We start from the raw sequence: 15,724 nt of genomic DNA on the forward strand, positions 1-15,724 counted from the left end.
AGAGGTATGAATATTTGATAGCCAGGGCTAAATAATGAAAATATGGGCACAACTGAGGCGGAGTTAAAAACACTCTTGTATATGCAAAAAGATTACAGAAAAATTGCTCAACTGTTAGAGTTGCTGCATCAGTCCCAAATCCTTTCACATGCCTGTGAACTAGAGTGTGCCTTACGTGGCCTCATGGTTAGTCCAAATGACTAGGGTTTTTTTTCCTCCCCCCCTTCAAATAACACTATAAGAAAAATATAGAATCTAATCGTAATGGTAAGTGAATGGTGAATTATAATGAATGGCATGATTATACCCACCTGTGCCCAAAGAGCCTATTACAATTTGACAGCGGTTCAGAAAGGGATACAAAAATATCTAATACAAGATTAAAAGCATGTCCACACAATAAAAAAAAATCATACTTTATCACTGGCATTCAAGTCTTCTGTTTCCACAGAAATTTCTTCTATTTCTTCACCAATACTGATATCACTTTTTTCTGAACGATGACTGGTACTAATGACAGGAAAAAGTATAAAGGTGAAAATAATTATATTGTCTTTTCTGCTGTACAAGAATTCCCACCACAGTTGTACACCTCTAGAGGGAAGAGTATTTAGGTTAGATAGCCCAATTCTTACAGATAAGAACTTTAAATGAAAAATATTTGAGAACACACCTGTAATTTAATTAAACTGAAAAATAAGCTGTGCCTTGTAAATTGTAGGTTGGGGCCTTAAATATTATTGCTCAATAGCCTGCACTTCATGCTGCTCAGTTTTCTAGATGCAAGATTCAATATGGACTCTTAGCTAACTGTGTATAAAAATACTAATAAAATATATTACAAAAAGTAAATTATAAAAATGTATTGTTGAGAAGAGGGATTCTTCTTTGACAAAAAAACCTCTAAAGCTTGTCAGCATCCTAAGACAGGTTTTCATGATACTCCTGCCTACAGAAAGTTTAGAAAAGATGTAAATTCAAAGATGTACAGAAGACAACTGGCAGCACTGTCAAACTGATCATGATATGACGGGCCTAATTCTGATTTAATGTAACTAAAAAACAAATGGTGTTTTTACTATCCAGTAAATATCACACTTTAGCAATATAGGTATTGTTTCCTCTTACCTGTTGAAATCATCAACATACTCATCTTCATCTCCAGTTCCTAAATAATGAAAAAAGTATTTTACCGATCAAAACAGATTCCCTCTGCAGGAAATGCAAGGAGTTCAAATTATACTTCTGTGTCAGAACAGAGAGTTGGATAGCCAACTATAGCTAACAGCAAGAGTATATCCTCTCAAAATTTGCATAAATTAGGAAGAGAAATCAAGTCTGATGTTAGCTAATCCCAACCTAATTTTTTTTCCCTAAAATAGCCAACCCCTAAATCAACTGCAGCATTTCAGTGTGTTGGCTACAGAACTGAAAGCCATATTCAAACAATTAGTAGTTCTATTTTGTTTTCTTGATACTTATGAAATTAAGATATCATCATCATCATCCTCCAAAGGAAAAATAGAAAGACTAGTAAGAGACCAATATAACTCCAACAGGGCTCTTTAATAACCTGAAATCAAAAAGGAATCCTACAAATAGTGGAAACATGGACAAATTACTATGGAGGAGTACAAAAGAATAGCACAAGCATGAAGGGACAAAAATCAGAAAGACTAAGGAACAAAATCAGTTACACCTAGCAAGGGACATAAAAGGTAATAAGAAGAGGTTCATTAATAAATACATTAAGAGCAAGAGAAAAATAAAGGGAAGTATAAATCCTCTGCCTAGTAGGAAGAAGAACTAATAAAGAAGGCTGAAGTGTTTAATACATATATTGCTTCAGTCACTAAAAAGGCTAATGGAGACGATATCCAACAAAATTAATATTAACAACAAGGGAAAGGAATGCAAGACAAAATAGGGGGGAAAAACTGTTATAGAAGATTTAGATGAGTCAGATGTACTCCAGTCAGCAGAGCTTGATGAAATTCATGTTAGGGCATTTAAGGAACTAGCTAAGGCAACCTCAGAACCATTAGCAAATTATCTTTGAGCACTCATGGAGGATGGGTGAGGTCCCAGAGAAATAGAGAAGAGCAAATATACTACCTATCTTTAAAAAGGGGAACAAAGATGACGCAGGGAATTATGGACCAGTCAGCCTAACTTTGATTCTTGTAAAGATACAGGAACAAAAAAAGCAATCAATTTGTAAGCATCTAGGAAATATTTTAGGGAAGTTCTATGGCTTGCGTTATACAGGACAGTAGACTAGATTATAGTTTCTCAACCTGTGATACACATAACCCTGGGGGTACGCGAGACACAGGCAGGGGGTACGCGGTGAAAAATCCAGTGAAGGGAGGTGAGTGGCAGCCGCCGACTTCTAGGGAAGCCAGGTTGCAGCTGCCTGCTTCTCGCCCAGTCCCAGCTGGGAGGTAGACGGCAGCTGCCGCAGTCCTGAGAAGCTGAGCGGCAGCCTCTGGCTTTTTTGGATGCTGGGCGGCAGCCGGAGGCTTGGGCAGCAACCACTGGCTTTTTGGGAAGCCGGGTGGCAGCCTCCCGGTCCTGCCTGGTCCCAGCTCCCAGGTGGGAGCCCAGTGGCAGCCTCTCGAGCCTTGCAAGCTGGGTTAACAGGTGGGTGGCTGCCACCCGCGCCCTGGCTCTGAGCCGAGAGACAGCCTCCCGTGCCCCAGTTTGAAGACGGGCAGCAGCTGCCTGCTGCCTGCCCACATCCCCAGGTCTCAGCCTGCACAGAAGCCTCCTCTGTTCCAGCTTGGAGCAGGTGACAGTCGCCCACCTCCCAGGCTGGCAGCAAGACGGCATCCGACTGCAACTTGCCCAGGTGGCAGCTCCCTTCCTCAGCTCAAAGTCCGGTGCCCACAAAGCCAGACGGAGAGCCCAGTGGCTTGCTTAGTCCTGGAGCTGGGCTCTACTGGCAGGCTTACTTGTCAATTTCACTGCTCTAGCTGAGGACTGAAATTGGTAACTATGACAGCCCCAGATTTTACCAGTATAAAAATGTTAAGAGTGCCCCCCCCCCCAGGGACGGCCATGGGGAGCGCTGCTATCCATTCTGCTGAGCTGCTAGTGCCTGCTCATACCTCACAAGTTCCCACCTGTGTGAAGAGAACACCACGTGACCCTGCCATCAGGCCATAGAGATTGGCTGACATTGATCTTTGCTCCTATATGGAGGAAGGGGAGGAAGAAGGACGGGAGAAACAGCAGGGGGTTTTGTGATCTGTCACAGCCACACAACACTGCAGAACTCAGAACTCTCCTGCTTTACGAAAAATACAGTCGTCCAGCAGTAAAGGGGGAAAAGATTGTATTTCTCAGACTGGAAAATTGAGTGATGGGGTATTTATTAAAATTTTCAGAAGTTAGGGGATTCTCAACCTTTTAAGTAGCAAGTAACACTGACCTAGATGATCACAATGGTCCCTGCTGGCCTTGGAATCTCGGATTATAAAGAAAAGCCAGCATGTATCTGTCGAGAACAAATCATGCCAAACCAATGTAATTTCCTTCTTTGACAGGGTTACTGGTTTAGAGGATGGGAAAGCAGTATATCTGAAATATCTTGATTTTCTTAAGGCTTTTGACAGAATCCCACATGACAGTCTTCTAAGCAAACTAGGGAAATATGATCTAATTCAATTACTATAAGGTACGTGCACAACTGGCTGAAAGACTGCACTCAAAGAGTAGTTATCAATGGTTTGCTGTCAGAGTGGGAGGATGTATCTGTTGGGGTTGCAGGGGTCAGCCCTGGATCAGGTACTAGTCAACATTTTCATTAATGACTTGGATAACAGGGTGAAATGTATGCTTATAACATTTCCAGGTGACACCAAGATGGGAGGGGTTGCAAGCTCTTTGGAGAACAAGATTACAATTCAAAATCACCTTGACAAACTGGAGAACTGGTCTGAATTCAACAAGAAGAAATTCAATAAAGACAAATGTAAAGTATTACACTTAGGAAAGAAAAATCAAATTCACAGCTACAAAATGGGAAATAACTATCTAGGTGGTAGTACTGCTGAAAAGGATCAGGGGGTATAGTGGATCACAAAGAAATATTGTGATGCAATTGTAAAAAGGTTAATATTCTTGGGTGTATTGGCAGGTGTGTTGTATGTAAGATACAGGAGGTAATTGTCCTGCTCCACTCAGCACTGGTGAGGACTCAGCTGGAGTATTGTATCCAATTAGGGGTACCACATTTAAGAAAGGTGGACAAATTAGAGAGTCTAGAAGCAAGCAAATAAAATGATAAAAGGTTTAGAAAACCTGACTTATGACGAAATGCTACAAAAACTGGGCATGTTTAATCTTGAGAAAAGAAGACTGAGGGGAGACTAGATAGCAGTCTTCAAATATGTTAAGGGCTATTATAAAGCAAACAATGATCAATTGTTGTCCATGTCCACTGAAGGTAGGAGAAGAAAGGACTTAATCTACAACAAGGGAGGTTTAAGACAGATATTAGGAAAAGCTTTCCAACTACAGTATAAGAGAAAGTTACCCACCTCGTGTAGTAACGGAGGTTCTTTGAGATGTGTGTCCCTGTGGGTGTTCCACTTTTGGTGTCAGTGCGTCCCGGTGCCATCGATCAGAGATTTGTGCAGCAGTGCCTGTACGGGCTGCGTGTGCGCGGATGGTGTCTTGTGGTGCTGTTGGCGCCCTAACTGCCACTTGCGTGGCCCGACCCCCTCAGTTCCTTCTCTACCGTGGAGAGTTATAGGTACTCCGAAGTAGAGGGAAAAAGCGGGGGGTAGTGGAGCACTCACAGGGACACACATCTCGAAGAACCTTGGTTACTGCACAAAGTGAGTAACTTTCTCTTCTTCGAGTGTTGTCCCTGTGGGTGCTCCGCTTCAGTTGACTGAAGAGCAGGGTCCCGCTATTGGCGGGGGGACTTCGGAGCATGCACAGTAACCAATGTGTTACCTAGCAGTTCTGTGTTCTTGGGGAACCAGGGCACAAAACCCCAACTCTCTCTCTCTCTCTCTCTCTCTGGCTCACCTGAATTACGCCCCCACCAGCCCATGGTTGAATCAGAAACCAAAGGCATTTCAATATGAAAAGGGTGAGACAACTCCCCATGCCTCATACAGGAGACACAACTGAAACCCTCCCATCAAGGGTGAGACAACTCCCCATGCCTCATACAGGAGACAACAGAAATCCTCCCATCAAGGGTGAGACAACTCCCCATGCCTCAAAAGCATCTCAGTTAGCACATGAATGGAGAACAGAAGCTTCATCTACATCAAAGATGGAACATACACTGAACTCTAGGATTGCTGAAGCAGGGAAACACTGCATGTTGGGAAATCTCTGCTCTCGATGTAACTGAATTCACACCTGTACACACCCAGCTCCGCAGTTATCAGACCATTCTAGTTATTGGTATGCAAAACACTGAAACCTGGTTGCATTGTGAGCCCTCTCTCAAGGAAAGACACCCTTACAGGAATGATCAGCTCCTTTTGTCCAGACATTGTTTATCCATAAACAAACCTGGCATCTACAAATCCCCTATCAAAGCTCAAACCTCTGTTCTGATGCTTGGATCCAAACTCTGCATCAGTTCCACTGTAACCTGTCTTCTCTTCCTGACTGATCGTGTTGGGGGCTCTGCCAGACTCAAAGCCCTCCAAACCCTGAACTGACAAGCCTGTTCCTGGGAACCTCTGAACTGCATGGAATGGTGAGATCAAACCCTTCCCCCCCGCCTTCTTCCCCATCACAACTTGTCTTCTCTCCTCCTCCGCCCCCCCCCCCCCCGGTCAAGGTATAACTTTCTACTTTTGTAATCAAACCTGGGATAGCTTTCTCCAACACCCCCAACTGTAATTGTGTAGTACTGTAAGTGTTTGATTGTTTTTCTCTCCTGGTATGGTATTACTATTAGTATTATAAGTTTTATATACCTAGCAATAAAATAACTGTTATAATCAAGCTGGTTGCCACTTTCTCTCTCTATCTCTCCAAACTTTATTTTATTCCTTTGTGTCCTTGGTCCCTATCTTGCTCTGTAGTAACGCTTCTCTTACCTAAGCCAAAGATCTCTGGAGTGCCCAAAAATCCTATGGGGTTTGCTCATCAATGGGATTACTGCTAGAATAATTGTGGTGTAAAGGGCCATATGAAGGGGACAGCCAGGAAGTGCTACTCTGACTAGCCTATGGGGTCCAGGGGCAAATGAGGGTGCAGCTCAAGTGCTGTTTGACCCAGCCTGATTGAATCCAAGGGGCAATTAAGGGGAGTAGCCAAAAAGGTGCTGTTTGGACCCAGCCTGCTCTATTCTGGTGTGTTGCACAGGGGCATATAAGGGTAGCCACTGAGAGTGTGGTGTCACCCAGCCTGCTGAGTTCAGGGACATATAAGGGGTCAGCTGAGAGTGCTGATATCCCGGTCCGCTCAGACGCACTAAATTGAGCTGAACTGTGTATATGTATGTGTATCTGTGGGGGGTTTATTTGAATCTGGTGCTGGAGGAACCCAGCCCTGAAAACCTTAAGTCCTGCAGGATAGCTCCATTGGGAGGGGGCTTGTAGCCCTATAAACACACAAGTAACACAAGCAGTACATTAGTAGAATCACACCCCCCTTCCAGGAAGGTAACCCTAATAAATGAGCACACCCCAAGGTGAAGGGCAAATCTGGTAACATGATAGTACTGCAGATCCTAATTGAGCGTCCCTATCAGCAATATTCATGATAGCGTAATGTTTTACGAAGGTGTGCTCAGAAGCCCATGTTGCCGCCCTGCATATTTCGGATATAGGGATGTTGAGAAAGGCAACAAAGGTAGTCATTGCTTTGGTAGAGTGAGTTTTAATACCTGGTGGAGGTTTCAATTGTGTGTGTTCGTAACACAGGTGAATACAACCTGATACCCATCTACATAGTCTTTCAGAGGATATTGTGTTGCCTTTTGAGTGTTCCGTTGTGGAAAGGAAAGTCTTGTTGATATACGGAAGGGTTTAGGTAGAATAATAGTACTCTGCGCATATCCAATGTGTGCCAGATAGCCTATGATTGATTTTTGTGTGGGTTGGGGTAAAATGTTGGCAGATATATGGCTTGGTTAACATGGAAAGATAATGATAGCTTTGGTAGAAATTTTGAATGCAGCCTCATAGTTACACTGTTCTTGTGGAAGACAGTATTGGGGGGATGCACCATAAATGCCCCTAACTCACTTACTCTTCTTGCAGATATAATTGCAATTAGGAAAGCCACTTTCATTGACAGCTGGAGTGAGCAGATGGCAAGAGGCTCCCTAATACCATGGTTAGGTCCCAAGAAGGTGTAGGCTCACATATTTCTGGATACAAATTCTGGAGCCCAGTCAAGAAGCGTCTCATGATCGGGTGTGAAAAAATAGGCGAGGCTTGCACACTTTGATGAAATGTGCTAATGGCGGCTAGGTGAACCTTGATAGAACTTAGTGACAGTCTAGTAATTCTAGTAGATAGTCAAGGATCAGTGGTAGAGGTGCTACTATTGCTGTTGTGTTTTTAGAATGGCACCATATTGTAAATCTTTTCCAATTTTGCAGGTACATCCTGTGGGTGGATGGTTTCCTGATATTAAGTAGCACATTTTGAACTTGGGTCGAGCAACTCCTCTGTATTGGATGGAATCAGGGAGCCTCCAGACTGTCAGATAGAGCATGTCCCGATTGGGATGAGTCGTCCAACCATTGTTCTGTGATAAGAGATATGTCTACGTCGGAAGTCTCATCGGGGTGCGGACAGACATTTTTGTTAGGTATGGGTACCACGGTTGTCTGGGCGATGCTGGGGCTATGAAAATGACTGAGGAGCGGTCCCGTCGTATCTTGTTTATTACTCATGGTAACAAAGGGATCAGTGGGAATGTGTATAGTAGTGCATCTTTCCACTCAATTAAGAAGGTGTCTCCTAGAGATTGGTAGCCGTGACCTACCCTGGAGCAGAATTGACTTCACTTGCGATTCTTCCTTGTCACGAATAGGTCTATTGATGGTATGCCCCATCGTTGAAAAATGTCGTGTAGGACTGTGTCGCAGATCTCCCATTTGTGCTCCAGTCCCAATTTCCTGCTCAACATATCTGCTGTTGTGTTCATGCATCCTGGGAGGTATGAAGCGGATATGTCTATACCCTGGTTTATGCACTAATTCCAAAACTTTGTGGCCTCAGTGCAAAGAAAGAGCGAGCACCCCCTTACCTGTTTATGTAAAACATGCATGCCACATTGTCCGTCATGGTTTGGACTGATTTTTGTTTTTTTGTGGCAGGAAATAGGTGCATGCTTTGTGTCTCGCTCTTAGTTCGAGAAGGTTGATGTGTAATTGTGCCTCTGACTGAGTCCATTGACCTTGGACATTGAAGCCTTGCATGTGTGCACCCCATCCTATCAATGAGGCGTCTGTAGTAATTATGAGTGATGGTATCTGCTTTTGGAATGGTGTGCCTCTGCATAAGTTGTCTGGGTTCACCCACCAGTCCAGGGAATCTTTGATTCTTGGAGGACCTATTAGTTTTTGTTCATTCTGTGCCATCTCGGAGTGAAGACTGAGCGTAGCCAACCTTGGAGACCTCTCATGTGCAGTCTGGCATGTTGAAAACACAAAGGTGGTAGCTGCCATATGGCCCAAGAGTTGGAGACCCATGATAGCTGTAATATAAGGGATGGTTTTTATCTCCTCGATAAGATTCACTATTGTGTGGAATCTTTGAGTTGGGAGAATTGCTGTTGCTGTGATTGAATTGAGGCCTAGTTCTTGGAGAATAGGTATGGTTGTTTGTGTATTGTATTCTGCCTCCGCGTACATTGGGCTTCGGAGAAGGCAATCGTCCAGGTAAGGAAAGATTATGATGTCTAAGCGTCGTAGATGTGCTGTGACCATGGAGAGTACTTTGGAAAAGACTCGTGGTGCAGTGGATAAGCCAAAAGGTAACACTGTATATTGGTAATGTTCCGTACCAACTGTAAACCGAAGGAATCGTCGATGAGATGGGTGTATAGTAATGTAAAAGTAAGCATCTTTTAGGTCGAGGGCTGAGAACCAATCTCCTTGTTCTAATGTAGGGATGATAGTAGCTAGGGTGACCATTTTGAACTTTTAAACACAAATGTACTTGTTGAGCAATCTGAGGTCTAGAATTGGTCTCCACCCCTCGTTTTTCTTCTGTGAGAGGAAATATTGGGAATAGAAACCCTTCCCCGGTATTGAAGCGGAACCCTCTCTACTGCTCCCAGCTGTAGTAAATGCAGGACTTCCTCCTACAGCTCTTGCTTGTGGGAGGGGTCCCTGAAGAGGAACGGAGAGGGTGGGTGGGTAGGTGGAGTGAATGTGAAGGGGATGGAGTAGCCCATATGGATGATTTCTAGGGCCCATCTGTCCGTAGTGATTGCTGCCCACCTGGTGTGAAAGGAGTGTAATCAGTGTACAAAAGTGGTTGGTGTTCCTTCCTGCAAGGTGTGTCTCAGACCCTTGACCAAATCTTCAAAACGACTGTATAGGCTGGGTTGGTTGAGAAAAGACAGAATGGTTAGACATTTGCCTTCTCCTCTCTGGTCGCTGTTTCTGCCTATAGCTGTCATAGGGCCTTGATTGGTGATTGGAGGAGAAATCTCTTCACTGGTAGCGCTGGTATCTCCAATGTTTGAAGGTTGGTGTACATATGCCCAAGGTTCTGAGGGTCTTTCTGGAGTCCTTCATAGAGTGTAGTGTTTCGTCTGTCTTTTTTTGAAAATAATTTGTCCTTATTGAAGGGTAAGTCTTCTACTTTTGTTTGCAGGTCCTTTGGGATGCTGAATGATTGGAGCCAGGAGGAATGGTGCATAGCAACGGCTGTGGCTGTTTTGCGAGCTGCCGTATCAGCTACATCTAGAGATGCCTGCAGAGCTGTCAAACAATCAGTTGTCCTTCGTCTACTAGGGATTTTAACTATGCATGCTTTTCTTCAGGTAAGTATTGCATTAGCTCATAGATTTTCCCAAAATTATCATGATCGTATTTGTTCAGCAAGGCGTTAGAGTTGGCTGCAAGGTTGCTGAGGAATATACCTTGCGTCCAAATAGGTCCAAGCATTTAATGTCTGTGTCACCTGGAGTTGATTTAGGCTGGGCTTGTTTGTTCCTATGGTGCACTGCATCCACCACCAGAGAGTTGGGGGAGGGTGGATGAATAAAAACTCCATACCCCTTGATTGTACACAATATTTCCTTTCAGCCACCAGACTGACACTGGTGTTTGCCAGATTGTATCAGCAGGTTGCATTATGGCATCACTATTTGGCAAAGCTATTTTGGTATTGGTGGTAGTGTGTAGTATCTGGAGTAACTTACATTGAGTCTCCTCGACTTCTTGTAAGGGTATGTCTTGTGATAATGCTACCTGTTTGAATAAGTCTTCAAACTGCCTGAAGTTGTCTGCTGTCAGAAGAGGAGGCATTACTGCTTCGTCCGGTGACGAGGATGAATTGTGAGCAGGGGAGGTCTCCTCCTGCATGCCATCATCTGATGTTTCAAGGACTTTGTCATGGGCAGATGACTGTGAAACAGGCTTGTCAGATGTTATGGCCAATGTTGAAGGCATGTGTTGCTGAAAGCTGTGGGGGTGTGCCTTGATCTCTTGTGGAACGTGAGCAGGAAGATCTCAGAGAGAATCTTCATCCGTTCAATCCATTCCCTCATGGTTTTCTTGATTTGGGATAGTGATTTAAGTGAAGCTATAGATTCTCTTCTGTCCAGGGAGGATTGAATGGAGAAAAAACTCGTTCATGTGAGCCTTCCTCATCATCATTTGATAGTGGGGTATGAATGGGTGAAATAGAAGATTGTGATGTCTGCATACAAGGCGATCTATCAGTACCATAGAGTGGAGAGTGAGAAGGAGTGCCTTCCTGTGCACGGTGCCGAGAGTGTATTGGTGGTGCTGCTGGCGCCAAGGTTGTGTTCTCTCTGCATGATTGTCGGTACTACGGTTCTAGGTTTCTCTTTTGTTGGTGCCAATGGAGGTGATGGTGCCGTTGGCGGTGGCATGCATGCCGGTGTCTGTTTCAGCATTGATTTTGCTGGTATAGATGGTGCTGTAGCCGGTGCCATTTTTCAGCTCAGTGCTGATGAGGCCTTGGTTCTGGAGGTGCCAGCAGAGACAGGCACTGTAGTTGAACTCTCCCTTGAGATGGATGGTATGGGAGGCAAAGACTTGGCTGGAGACTGCTTCACTTTTGGCGTGTCTCTAACAAGTGAGATTGTGGCTCTCTTCCATTTAGAGTTGGAAGTTTGAGCTGGAGTGGTGCCTTTGTCTCCAGTCACAGAAGTAGGCTCTAGGGACTTCTCCATTAAAATAAGTTTGAGGCAGAGATCCCTGTCCCATCGAGTACGCGCCTTAAGCCTGGAACAATGTGTACACTTAGCCGAGATATGGCCCTCTCCTAGGCACCTTACACAGAGAGCATGTCAATCTGAAATCAGGATAGCTTCTCTGCAGGATTCGCACCTCTTGAATCCTGCTGATCCCGGCATTTTGAACTTCGTGGGAAGATGGTCCTCCCTCACTAAGTATAGTAGTGCGAGGGAAGAATTCAATTTTTTTTTTAAACTATAAACAATATCTATCTTAACTAAAGGTTACTATGACTAAAACTATGACTAAAGTTGCTAATTTTTTTTGTTTTATGTTAAGGAAAAAGGAGTGCTGTGGAGCTCCGTATGAGGCCGGGGACACTTGAGAGGGAACTGAGGGGGTTGGGCCGCACAAGCGGCAGTTATGGCGCCAACAGTGCCACAATACACCATCAGTGCATGCGCAGCCCGTATAGGCACTGCTGCACAAACCTTCCATTGATGGTGCTGGGACGCATGAACACCTGAAGTGGAGCACCCACAGGGACAACACTCAAAGAAGAACAGTAGTTACATTCAGGAATAGGCTTCTAAGGGAGGCTGTGGAATCCTCACTAAATGGAGGTTTTAAGAACAGACTCGACAAACATCTGTCAGGGATAGTCTACGTTTAACTCAGTTCAGGGAGCTGGACTTAATGACTTCTTGAGATCCCTTCCAGCACTACATTTCTAGGATTCTATGTTGGTACTGTAATTGGGAGAATTTCAAAGGCACAAAAGGCAATTAGAGATGCCTAAATCCCACTGAAAGCCAATAAGAGTTGTATGCCTAACTCCCATTTGTACCTTTAAAAATCTGCCCTTAAAAGCCCATGCTACCATTTATTTCAACAGAACTGTCCATTTTAAATAAAGATCTGAAGTGAACACTAATTCTGAGATGCATTTCAATGCTGGACAATTTACTAGTCTTATATATTTTGCCATAGAACTGAGAACAATGGTAATTGGACACGTCATCATGCATATATCCAGGAATAAATTACAATTCTTGAAAAAGTAACAAACTGTGTAACACTAATAGCAATATGGGGAAATGCTTCATAAAAGCTAGTACCATCTAGATTGAAGCTGCTTTACAATACATTTTATTTTTTCCTTACACTAGATTTCCCTCTGGTGTTTTATCAACAATACTGTACTGTCAGCAGACCAACTACAAAATTATCACCAAAATTTAAGCATGAGGTGGCTTGAATATGTGTAAAATAATTCTGGTAGAAACATACAAATAATTCCTGCCAATTCGGAATTTTAGTATACAGAATAATTAATCAAATTTTGCCGCTCTTACTCAAGGAAGACTTCCACTGACTTCAATGGAACTTTTACCCAAGTAAGACAGCAGATTTTGGCTCAATATCAATATAAGGGCTGAGATGGAACTCAAATATAGGAATATTAAAACTAGGACATTTAGGTTCCCTCATGCTCAACAACTACTTGCCTAATTCAAGTGATCCAAGTTTTGCATTCACCAAACGTAGATCTTTCAAAACAGAGTTTTTATTTGCATCTGTAACCAAAAAAAATTTAAATCAGAAATACATTTTGTTATTGTTTGAAAAAAAAGAGTATACTTAAATACATCCATCAATCAGTTAAGTCTAGGAAATTTTTCCATAGGCTAATATTATATTCCAAGTAGGGGATCCAATCCTACAAACACTTATAGACATATAATCATGTAAATGTAGGACTGGAAGGAATCTTGAGATCATCTATATCCATCTCCCTGCAAAGAGGCAAGATTAAGTATATCTAGATCATTCCTGACAGGTGTTTGTCTACACAAGTAATGTCACACACATGATTAGTGCCATTGAGTGTTTGGCAAGACTGTGTACTAAAAATATGAAAGTAAATAACCTCCATCCCTTGTTCTTCAGAGGTAACAGTCCAGCTAGAATTTTCATGAGCAATGTAGAAAGAACTGTTACTGACCTTTGTAACTGTTGTTCTTCAAGATGTGTTGCTTATGTCCATTCCATATTAGGTGTATGCGTGCCACTTGCACCGGTGCCAGAGATTTTTTCCCCTAGTGGTATCCATAAGGCCAGCTCTAGTGCTCTCTGAGGTCACCCATGTATGCACTGGTATATAGGGTGCCACTGGCCCACCTCCCACTCAGTTCCTTCTTACCAGAATTCCAACAGAGGAGAAGAAGAGTGGTTGTGGAATGGACATGAGCAACACATCTCGAAGAACAACAACAGTTACGAGGATCAGTAACTGTTCTTTCTTCTTTGAGTGCTTGCTCATGTCCATTCCATGTTAGGTGACTCACCAGCAGTGTCTCTGGAGGTGGGCTAGGAATTCATGGATGAGCCACTTCAAATACTGCTCTACCAAAGCCTGCATCGTCTTGGGCCTATTGAGTGACAGCATAATGGGCTGCAAAGGTATGGACCAAAGACCAAGTAGCGGCTCTATAGATGTCCTGTATCAGGACCTGAGCCAGGAAGGCTGTCACCACCGTTTGGGCTCTTCTAGAGTGGGCCGTCAGCAAAGCTGGAAGCAGGATCCCTGCCTGCTCATAGCAGGCTCGGATGCAAGCAGTGATCCGGGATGATATCCTCTGGGATGATAGTGGCAGTCCTGTCATCAATTTGCCAATCGCAATGAACAGCTGTGTGCATCTGGGGAAAGGCTTAGTCCTGTCAATGTAGAAAGCCAGAGCTCACCTGACATCAAGCATATAGAGATGCTTTTCTTCATTTGAGTTGTGCGGCTTCGGAAAGAAGACAGGCAGGAAAATAGCTTGGTTGACGTGGAATTGTGCTATCACCTTTGGGAAGAATGCCAGGTGAGAATGCAGCTGGACCTTGTCCTTGTAGAACACCATGTAAGGGGGTTTGAAAGTCAGGGCCTTGATCTCCGAGACTCGCCTTGCTGAAATAATTGCCACCAAGAAGGCGACCTTCTCAAGATAGGTGTAGAAGAGCTCAAGATGCCAGGGCTCCAAAGGGGGCCCAAGGAGCCTTGATAGGACCATGCTGAGGTTCCACTGAGGAATCAGGTCTCATAGCCTCTCAAGACCTTTGAGGAATCTGGCTGTCATCTCATGCGAGAAGAAAGATCTGCCCTGGATGTAGGTGTAGAAGAGCTCAAGATGCCAGGGCTCCAAAGGGGGCCCAAGGAGCCTTGATAGGACCATGCTGAGGTTCCACTGAGGAATCAGGTCTCATAGCCTCTCAAGACCTTTGAGGAATCTGGCTGTCATCTCATGCGAGAAGAAAGATCTGCCCTGGATAGATGGATGAAAGACTGACATGGTTGCCACATGTACCTTAATTCACGATAAGGCTAGACCTTGTTGGTTCAGGTGGAGCAGGTAATCCAAAATGGTTTGAATAGATAATTTAGTCAGGGAGATGTTCCAATCAGATTCCCAGCAGGTGAAATACTTCCACTTGGCTAGGTATGACGCTCTGGTGGAGGGTTTCCTGATTTCCAACAGAATTTGCTGGGTCTGAGTGGAGCAGGTCTGTTTCTCCATATATAGTCATGGAGCATCCATGCCGTCAGGTGTAGGGAGGCTAGGTCTGGGTGCAGCAGTCAACCATGATCTTGAGAAATCAGGTCTGGCCGGGAGAGGAGGGCCACTGATAGATCTAGAAGCATCCCAAACCAGTACTAGCATGGCCATACTGTGGCTATCAGTATGATTCATGCTTTGTCCTTCTTGACCTTTATGAAGACTTTGTACATGAGGAGAACTGGTGGGAAGGTGTACATCAGCTTGCCCGACCATGGTAGGAGAAATGCGTCGGAAAGTGAGCCACTGTCGAGTGCTTGTAGAGAACAGAAGCAATGACTCTTCCTGTTCCATCTGGTAGTGAAGAGGTCCACTTGGATAGTACCCCACCTTTGGAAGATGGACTTGGCAACCTCAGGGTGTAAGGATCACTTGTGGTGAGAAAAAAAAGACCCATTGAGGTGATCTGTCAATGTATTCCTGACCCCCAGGAGATGCACAGCTTTCAGGCAGAAGTCCCATACACAGAGGGCCTCTTGGCAAAGGGCTGAGGACTAGGCTCCCCCTTGTTTGTTGATGTAGTACATTGAGGCCGTATTGTTCGTCAATAATTTGCACTACCTTGCCGGACAGCTGGGAGAGGAACACCTCGCAGGCCCGTTGGATTGCTCTGAGTTCCCTGACATTTATGTGTAATGCCAACTCCTCCTTGGACCAAAGGCCCTGTGTCCTGAGGGTTCTGAAGTGGGCCTCCACCCTAGAGCCGAAGGATCTGACACCAGTGACAATGTCAGCTGCGGGGCTGCGAAGCAGATGC

At 44.3% G+C, this 15,724-nt stretch overlaps 1 protein-coding gene across 4 annotated transcripts in view; it reads right to left on the reverse strand.

Moving 5' to 3' along the window:
• The window catches only part of CEP43 (centrosomal protein 43), a 67,620-nt gene that overhangs the window by 3,125 nt on the left and 48,771 nt on the right, over nucleotides 1-15,724 (reverse strand). For 3 of the 4 annotated variants that reach the window (XM_067535869.1, XM_067535870.1, XM_067535872.1), the window contains 3 exons: nucleotides 12,877-12,945; nucleotides 1,129-1,168; nucleotides 417-510 (listed from right to left, as the gene is read on the reverse strand). In XM_067535869.1, coding sequence (XP_067391970.1) covers nucleotides 417-510; nucleotides 1,129-1,168; nucleotides 12,877-12,945 — 203 coding nt within the window. The remainder of the gene's footprint in view (nucleotides 1-416; nucleotides 511-1,128; nucleotides 1,169-12,876; nucleotides 12,946-15,724) is intronic. The other variant, XM_067535871.1, reaches the window with a different exon arrangement.

Source organism: Emydura macquarii, unplaced genomic scaffold, assembly GCF_026122565.2.
Source record: "Emydura macquarii macquarii isolate MOO-44397 ecotype Brisbane River unplaced genomic scaffold, CSIRO-AGI_Emac_v2 contig_3517, whole genome shotgun sequence".
Classification (NCBI taxonomy): Eukaryota; Metazoa; Chordata; order Testudines; family Chelidae; genus Emydura; species Emydura macquarii.